This window comes from Myxine glutinosa (genome assembly GCF_964187855.1).
Source record: "Myxine glutinosa chromosome 12 unlocalized genomic scaffold, kmMyxGlut1.1 SUPER_12_unloc_2, whole genome shotgun sequence".
Classification (NCBI taxonomy): domain Eukaryota; kingdom Metazoa; phylum Chordata; class Myxini; order Myxiniformes; family Myxinidae; genus Myxine; species Myxine glutinosa.
In genome coordinates, this window is record NW_027616356.1 from 242,705 (window position 1) to 252,226 (window position 9,522).

Consider the following 9,522-nt stretch of genomic DNA (forward strand, 5'->3'; position numbering starts at 1 on the left):
CCTCAAGTTTGTTACGCTTTGGCTACCAGCAGCGTTCGCTGCCCTTGGTTTTGCTCGAAACTAGTCGGGTAACCACGAGGTAGAGGCGGTGACGGTAAGAGCAACAGCCAACCAGGGCTGAGAGGGCATGGCTTGATAGGGCGTGGCACGACGCATCGAGTACGTTCGAGAGGGTTCGCTGGGCAAGGCTATATAAGCCAGCGCACAAAGCCCTTGAACAGGACTGATGCAAAAGGACTCGTGCGAGAGGACTGGCTGGAAAAGGACTCGTGCGAAAGGATTGGTACGAGGACTGAGTTGAGTTATGAGAAGGGAGAGGCAGGCACTCGAGTTGGGAGAGAACTGATCCGGAGCACCCGTGTGAGAACTGCACTGAGAGGACCGGCGTGCACACGACAGTTGAGGCATTGATTGAGAAGCGCATTGAGAAGCGCGTATTGAACTGTCCTTTTATTACGTACGCAGCCCCGCGAGTGTAACCGCCAAAGCCCAGGCTGCCGTTCACCCCGTAATAATCCCGTGCGCGCCAACGACACGTGGAGAGCTCCTGGCCGCTGTGTTCATCTACTTCGCGGTGCGAGTTGGGGACCGGAGAGCGAGCTGCCTGGACGCCATTCCTGGACCATCGACCTGTTCGTCTGCAACCCCATGTGGTGTGTCTGAGTGCGACGGGCCCGTTTGTCTTGGGATAAGTTAAGACTGTTTAAGGCTGCACTGTGTATTCTTCTTCTTCTTGTTGTACAAAGTGTAAATAAATTCTGTTATTCCTTTCTTCCAAATTCGACCGTTTCCGTGATTTCCTCCATTGGGTAAGCGTGACACGATTACGAACCGCTTGGATCGAGTTTAGTCATTGATAACGGCTCGGGTCACGGGTTCGCTACCGCTCGGCGTTTCCACCAACACCCGTGATTCGGGCGGGGCTTATTTCCTCGTTTCTGGGCAGCGTTAGTACTTAGGTAATAGCAAATTCTTAGTCCTAAAACCCTACTTAACGCTGTCCGGGAAGGACGTCATAGGGTCCACGTCGGCTAGTAAAAGACAAGAGGACTAATCCCCCCTTGGTAAGGGGAAAAAGCCGACGCTGAGATCCGCAACAATATGATTACAGTGGGACCTCTAAATCCGAATTTAATTCGTTCCAGCGGAAGTTCGGATTGGGAAAAGTTCGGAATTAGAAACTATTTTCCTCATTAGAAATAATGGAAAGTGAATTAATCCGTTCCTGGACCCCAAAAATCCATTATCAAGACACTGTTAACTGCAAATACACATGATTCAAGGTAAAATAAGATGAGTAAATGCCCTAAATATCAAATAATAATAATAATAATAACAAGAAATAAATGTACTAACATGAAAATAACTGCATTTACCTTAGTGGAGAGTTCTGATGGTGCATGTGGAAGCTGGAGAGGAGGAAGGAGGGAGAGGGTTTTATTGCTTGGAAGGTGAGGCACCTTCCAAGCTAACATCAGATGACTGTGCTTCTGGTGTTTGCTCTCTTTGTCTCTTAACACCACTTGTAGAGGGTTGGGCTCACTAGGCTTGCTTTCTTTAGAGAACCACCTCTCCAAAGTTGCCTGGTGTTGGCGACTTTTCTTAATTTTTCTGAAGTGGTCAATCACATTGTCACCGAACAAGTTAATGCTCCTGTTAACCACTGCTTTATTAGGGTGCCACCTTTCAACAATGGCCTGTGTTTTAGACCAATGGAAGCACAGTTCTTTAATTTCAGCACTGGAAATGTTACCACTAGCTCCCTCTTCCTCCTCTGAATAAATTTCCACTGCCACTTCTTCTTGCTGCATCTTGTGGAGGTGCTGAAGTTCTTCTGTGGTGAATTCCTTGTTGTGATCCTCCACTAACTCCTCCACATCCTCTTCACTCACCTCCAAGCCCATGGACTGACCCAATGCTACAATAGCAGGCACAATAGGTTCTTCAAAGCCTTCAAAATCTCGACGCTCGCGGCGGGAAATATGAACGACGCTAACGCTATGTTGGCGGTTCGGTTATAGAAATACATTCGGAATTAGGGACAAAATTTTCTCGAATTTACGGTTCGGAATTAGAGTAGTTCGAGATGAGGGGCGTTCGGAATTAGGGGTCACTACTGTATTACTACGAAAATGATACTCCTGAAACGATACCACTGTATTAAGAAACCTGGGTTTAATTTGTCCGAAGCAGACGGTGAGTCATAACGCCTATGGCCTATACGTAATGTATTGTTGGAAGAGTCGTGTTTTGTTTGTCTGGTTGATTTGTTTGTGAAGTAAATGTTAGCTCTTTCACGAGCCTCGATTCAGTATACAAAAAAAAAAAAAAAAAAAAAAAAAAAAGAGCCGTAACGCCGATGATTTTGCTTTCGATATTTGATGGTCATTTTAACAATCGGTTTGTTTGTGTTTCACACAATGAAAAACGTAAAGGTAGAGCATGGCGATTGTGATATATGACAGGTTCGACAATATGTTCAGCATTAACGGCATATAAATCAAAATGGCGGTGCGTGGAGTCAGCCGCAGCACCGCCGTAATGACATCAGACGTAATCACATCACCCTGCCATGTGACCAGATTCACAGCTCCGATTGGTATACGTTTGATGGGACATACATACATACATACATACATACATACATACACTGTTCTAGACGGCTCTGCCCGATGGGCTATGCCTCAAAAAGGCAATAAATACAGTGTGAATGAAATCTAACATGGCATCGGATGAAATACCCATGGTGACCTTTTGAAGCTACACAACTTACCTGTCACGAATCTGACTAATTTTCTCTGGGTCGCTGATGACAACTTGGACCCCCAATTTCATCTTGGCTTTCTGCAAGCTGAAGTCCAGACATGCAATTTGTGCGGGAGCTACACGCATGGGCATTGCTGCAATGAAACACGACATGCGAGGCTCAAGACTTGACCAGTAGGGAAAAACAAACGTGATACATAAATGCACTCGACTGACCAAGTAAATATATAAACAAAAAAAAAAAACAAAGGGGCAATACCTCTGGCACTCACCTGGTAGAATAAACAGTATACTGCACTGACTAAAGATATTTTTTTAATGATTTTTTTAATGCCGTGAACAAACTTTGGTACATCACGGGTGGTGAAGGTTGTGGTCAGGTTTCATCGAAATAGTATGTGTAGCTTCAGAGGGAAAAGCAAATTCCTATTTTGGGGGTCAAACCTGGACGACGCGCCATCACATAAGCTCCTCTGAACTTCGTTCCAGGTGAGCTAAAAACTAGAAAAAGCAATCACACATTGCAGACCCTAGCCAGGACGCGTCTTCAGTGGATTTTAAGGCTTTTGTGTTAAAACAAATATGGCGGCCAAACCACTTGACCAATGACGTCAATTTTTTTTTTCTCCACCAATTTATCCCGAGATGATGCTCAATAAATTTCATCTTCATCGGATTTTGTTCTTGTCGAATTATGACGTCATAATGGAGGCACCTATGACATCATTAACATATTTTATTCCCCATGGAGAGTTCTTTACAATGAGCCATGGTGGAGACGGTGGCAGGGGTTTTCGACGGTCCACACGGTCTCCACGTTTTTCAAAGTTAGGTCTGTTCACAATTGTATTTTGTCGAAACTGTATTTATCGTTCGGTGTGTGAACTTATAGTGTCCCCCTTGGAAGTTTCATGGTGTTTATCTTTCATAAATTAATCGTTTGTTTGCCGCGTCGCGAGCAAGGCCTTGCAGCCTCAGGCTTCCCCCGTCGAAGGTTGTTCCTTCCTTCGCTGTTTTGCTAGCTTTTTTGATTTCCCCTTCTCCACCAAGCTTCACCAAACATCTACTATTTGTCTAACGTTGTAACCCCCACACCCCCCCTCCCAAAAACAAACAAAAAAACAAACAAAAAAAAACTTTTATTTCCCTTTCTCCTCGTGTGCTTTTGCCTCTGCCCACGTGCGCTGTCTCGCCCCGCCCCCATTTTCCCCTTGCCTTCCACCTTTTTCCCTGTTCAAGTGACTCGTGGTCATCGCTCTAGGCTTCCTCTCCCCATTGGTATTTTTGTGAATATAAGATTGTTCTTCACAGTTCTGTTTAAATATGTTTCAACTATCCCGTTCAGTGTTTTATTCAGTGGTTTATTACAACACGCTGTTTTTCTTCTTATTTAAAAGGCTCCTTTCAATTTCCTCTTCAACTCATTCCATTTCAAAAAAATATTCAATCTCTTATGATTCCAAATCACTCCATGCTCTAAATTCTCATTCATTCCATCCCTCCTCCATCGTTCTTAAACGAATCGCTAACTTGAAAATCACAACAAACCCAATTTGTTATATATGTTCATCTTTCATTAATCATCCACTTTCTAAACTCCCCCCTTGCCCCTCCCCTTCAAATCTCCCCCCCAACCATCCCTCCCAAATTCTCCCTCCTCCCACCTCCTTCTCAAAGCTGCCTCCTCCCCACTTCCTCTCCCTCCCATGTCATACCTCCACCTCCCCCAACCTTCTACTTTCCTCTGCCCCCCCTCAAACAAACTCTCACTGTGCCTCATTCCATCACCATCAAACCTTTCGTCCTCCTCATCCTTCCCTTTCTTGTAACTCTTCTGTAATCTCTGACACACTATCAACTGCTCTTCCTACATCCCCCTCTCACCCTTCATCTGACCCTACCCCTCCCCCCTCCCCTGTCCTGCACCCGATGCTCCCCCTCTCCCCTCACTAACGGTATGGACCTCAAACATCCGGGGCCTTCGCTCAAACCTGATTGATCTCTCCATTCAGGTTGCTTCTGAAAATCCAGACTTGATCTGCTTAACAGAAACTTTCCTCCTTCAAGATGTCTCTGATTCCTTAATATCTCTTCCTGGTTACTCCCTCCTCCGGTACGATAGACCTGATCCTCGTCCTGGTGGTGGGGTGGCTATCTTTATCAAAAACTCTCTTCCTCACTCTCCCTGCACTGCCGTCTCTCCACCCCACCCACAGGAGTACCTCTGGCTACGGCTTCCTCTCCGCTCCCAACTTTTGTTCATATGTGTTCTGTACCGTCCTCCAAACAGTGATGACTCCATTTACATTTCTCTGTCAGACAACATGGACCAACTTCTATCAACTCATCCAAACTCTCTCTTCCTCATATGTGGCGACTTCAACTGTCATCATGCCAGCTGGCTGGGTGTGGGTTCATCTCTCACCAGCCATGGCACCTCAGCAAAGAACTTCTGCGACTCATTGGGACTGACACAATCTGTCAATTTCCCGACCCGGATCTCAGTCAATGGAGTATCTTCTCTTCTGGACTTGGTGATGACTAACTTCCCTGCAAATGTCTGCTGCTCTTCTTCTGCTCCAATCGGTTCTTCTGATCATGTGCTTGTTAAAGTGGAAATCTCACTGGCCATTCTCAGAGAGCCTCCTCAGTGCCGACGAGTCTGGCATTTCACTCAGGCCGACTGGCACGGTCTGCAAGCAGCCATCAATCAACTGGACTGGTCTCCCATCTCTAATGCCTCTGACATCAATTCTTCCTGGGAATTCTTCCAAAGCAAACTGCTCTCTCTCATGCACAGATTTATCCCATCTCGTCTTCAGTTGTCTTACCCTTCCTCCCGTCCATGGTACACTGAATCTTGTGGTGAGGCAGTTGCCCTGAAACAACTTGCCTTTGCGTCTTGGAAGGCAAATCCAACTGAAGGCAATCTCAGTTCCTTCCAGCAAGCTCGAAACAAGTGTGTTTCTACCCTCAGGAGTGCCAGGAAGCACTATCTCTCCACACTCAAGATTGAACTCTCAAACCTGTCTCCTTCCTCAAAATCCTGGTGGCGTCTGGTCAAATCCGTTTCTGGTGTTTGTTCCCCCTCCATCCCCTCCCTTACCTCAAATGGCTACACAGTTGACACCGCACGTGACAAAGCCGAATGCCTCAACTCTGTTTGCCTCAAAATCTTGTGTCCCAAACCCATCTCTCTCTGTTCCCACCTTTCCCAGTCGAACCCAACTGCTCCTGGACTCTGTGTCCTTCTCTCCTGACAAGGTGGAGAAGTTTTTTTATCAAAACTCGACTGATTCTGCAACTGGACCAGATGGCATCAGCCCTCGGGTCCTAAAATCCTGCTCTGCCGCTCTATCTCACCCTCTCTCTGTTCTTTTCACCCTCTCTTTTGCTCAAGGTCATCTGCCAGCATCTTGGAAATCAGGAAACATTACCGCTTTACACAAAAAAGGTGCAAAAACAGATCCTTGCAACAACAGACCAATCAGCCTGCTCCCAATTATCAGCAAAGTCATGGAATCCATCATTGCTTCAGATATCAAATCCTTCCTCTTCTCCAATGGCTTGATCTCTGATCATCAATTTGGATTCAGACCAGGTCATTCTACTCTGGACATGTTGCTTCTGCTGTCTCAACAATGGATGGAGGTCCTCAATGCCAAACAGGAAATCAGAGCTGTCTCACTTGACATATCACGTGCCTTCGATACGGTCTGGCACCCAGCTCTGCTCACCAAACTCACCTCCTATGGTATTCAGGGAAATCTCCACTCATGGCTTGTGGATTTCCTCTCTGGTCGTAGGCAACGTGTGGCCCTGAATAGATTTCTCTCATCTTCCCTGCCTGTTCTGGCTGGAGTTCCCCAAGGTAGTGTTCTGGGCCCTGTGCTATTTCTGGTCTTCATCAATGACCTCTCCGACTCTCTGGAAAATCCTCTCTGTCTCTTTGCTGATGACCACTATCTGCCGCTCCATTCCTCATCCCTCAGATCGGCAGTCTGCAGCCTCCTCACTCTCCACAGACCTGGACAAAATCACAGACTGGTCAAACAAGTGGAACACGTCTTTCAATCCTGACAAATCTCACACTCTTACAATGTCTCTCCGAAAGGACTGACTGGACAACCCTCCCATCTACTTTCTCAACAATCCTCTCCAAGAAGTTCTGTCGCTCAAGCTTTTGGGTCTCACTATCTGCCATGATCTTTCTTGGGAAAACCACATTTCCAAGCTGGCCTCCAAAGCCAGTCGCCGACTGGGCATCCTCCGTCGTGCGAAGTCCTTCCTTGGCACACCTGAGCTCCTCACCACATACAAGGCTTTCATCCGCAGCTCAATGGAATACTGTTCCCCCCTCTGGGCTGGTGCTCCTGCCTCACACCTTGCTCGGCTTCACGCTGTTGAGGCCAAAGCTTTCAGAATCATTGGAATCTCCTGCGATGTAGTCAACTCCGAGGGCCTTTCACTCACTCACCGCAGGCAGGTTGGTGGTCTTTCTGTCTTCTACAGACTCCTCTCCGGCCTTGCTCCCCCAGCTCTCTCTGTGCTCTGTCCCCCCAATATTCCTTCAGGTCGCACAAGATCTGCCTGCAACCCTCTTATGGTTAAACTGCCAAAGTCTAGGCTCTCTGCTCACCTTCACTCTTTCATTCCCCTTTTCTCCCGCCTCTGGAACAAACTCCCCCACTCCCTTCAATCCCACTCCTCCCTCCAGGTCTTTAAAACAGCTGTTCACCACCATGTGGTGAACATGTTCACCATCCCCTGTGGGGGGGATGTGTGTGTGTGTGTGTGTGTGTGTGTGTGTGTGTGTGTGTGTGTGTGTGTGTGTGTGTGTGTGTGTGTGTGTGTGTGTGTGTGTGTGTGTGTGTGTGTGTGTGTGTGTGTTGGGGATGTGTTTGTGTGTGTGTATGTGGGTGGGGGGGTTGTGTGTCGGGGGATGTGTGTGGGGGATGTGTCTTGGGGGGTGGGTGTAGGGGGATGTGCGTTTGTCTGGATATGTGTGTGCGTGTGGGGGGAGGGGTGTGTGTGTGTGTGTGTGTGTGTGTGTGTGTGTGTGTGTGTGTGTGTGTGTGTGTGTGTGTGTGTGTGTGTGTGTTGGGGGTGGGGTGTGTGTGTGTGTTTGGAGGGGTGTGTGTTTGGGGGCAGGGGTGTGGGTAGGGGGGATGTGTGTGTGTGTATATGTGTTGTGCGTGTGCGTGTGCGTGTGTGTGTGTGTGTGTGTGTGTGTGTGTGTCGGGGTTGTATCCAAGGGGGTTGTGTCAAAGCATGTCCAATGAAAGTGGGGTTGTATGAAAAGTGGGGTTGTATGAAAAGTGGGGTTGTATCAAAAGTGGAGTTGTATCAAAAGTGGGTGCGAGTAAACCGGTCATCACTGCCAGCAGTTTTAAAGTGGCAGTGGCAGTTCATCTATATTATAATAGCCGTAGATGATTCTGTCTGTCTGTCTGTTGGGTGTCTGTCCGGGGTGTGGCTTACTCGGTTTGCAGAGTAGCTCCACCCATAGCTCCACCCATTCTGGGAGTGGCTTCATATAATTATAAACAAATATCCACCATTTTATTAACTCGCATAGCTTTGAGGCCTGTTTTGTAGGCCCGTGGTGTCTTGCTCTCTCTCCCAGTTTTATTTCAAATCAAATTCGATATATCATTTCATTTTTCACAGTCGCTAACATAGTTTTAGACTCGGTTGAAAAAAAACGGGAAGAAAATCCAATGAAAGTTGCCGTTTATAGAACGAAATGAATTCTCAAACGCCTGTAACTTCAAGGCCATTGAGTCTCTCTCACGCCTTTATCTCCAATCTAACTCACCATATGATTTCATTTTTATCGATGGTTTTAGACTTGGTGTCAGCAATAATTGAGAACATTCCACACACGCGGGAAAATGCAGATATATTTTTTTTTAAATCGCGTCATGGTGTATCATACACCGCCCAACATGACACCGACGGCAACGTGTCGATATATATTAAAAATTCGCTTTTGCTTTTCCGTTAAGATATATTACTTTTTCGTTTGATGACAGTCGTCACAAAAACGTCAACAATGATGCCGACATATATTTCTTCGTTTTTATTTCATTCAACATTATTAGCCGGAAGTAAAATATGTTTCAGGAAATTACCGAGAGATATTTCTTCGTTTTTTTTATTAGTTATGTGCGCATACACTTTAAATAGGTTTATTTGAAATCTTTAATTTTCCACAATATAATTTACTTGCCATTTATCATTTGACTAGGGCATGCCCGTACGTGGGTGCAATGCCCGTACGTGGGTACGTGGGTACGTGGGTGCGAGTACGGTGACAATCCCCCCCCCTCTATTTACATGAAATGGTTTGGTCCATGAAATGGTTTGGTCCATTCGCAAAGCCAAAGCGAACGGCTTGCGAGTACGGTGACAATCCCCCCCCCCCCCTCTATTTACATGAAATGGTTTGGTCCAAAGCGAACGGCTTGCGGAGTTTGGTAAAGAAATCGCCATAGCTCGGTAACTACTTGTCCGATTAATATGAAACCTTGAAAAGGCACATCCTCGGGTCCCCAGCAATATACCTGGCAAGTTTCAAGTATATCGGACTCGTGGTTGTCGAGAAACAGCGGTCACAGACAAACACACAAACACACAAACACACAAACACACAGACACACAGACACACAGAGATTACTGGAATTATAGATAGATGATTACGAGACACTTCCTCTTGAGGATCGCAACAATTCATGCGCTGCGTGGAAACTTCTA

General features: G+C 46.5%; 2 protein-coding genes across 2 annotated transcripts in view; both read right to left on the bottom strand.

Moving 5' to 3' along the window:
• LOC137437920 (uncharacterized) overlaps nt 1-9,522 on the bottom strand; it is a 422,503-nt gene that overhangs the window by 80,466 nt on the left and 332,515 nt on the right. The window lies entirely within an intron of this gene.
• The window catches only part of TCP1 (t-complex 1), a 35,038-nt gene that overhangs the window by 9,499 nt on the left and 16,017 nt on the right, over nt 1-9,522 (bottom strand). The window contains 1 exon segment of the mRNA XM_068132661.2: nt 2,774-2,900. Coding sequence (XP_067988762.2) covers nt 2,774-2,900 — 127 coding nt within the window.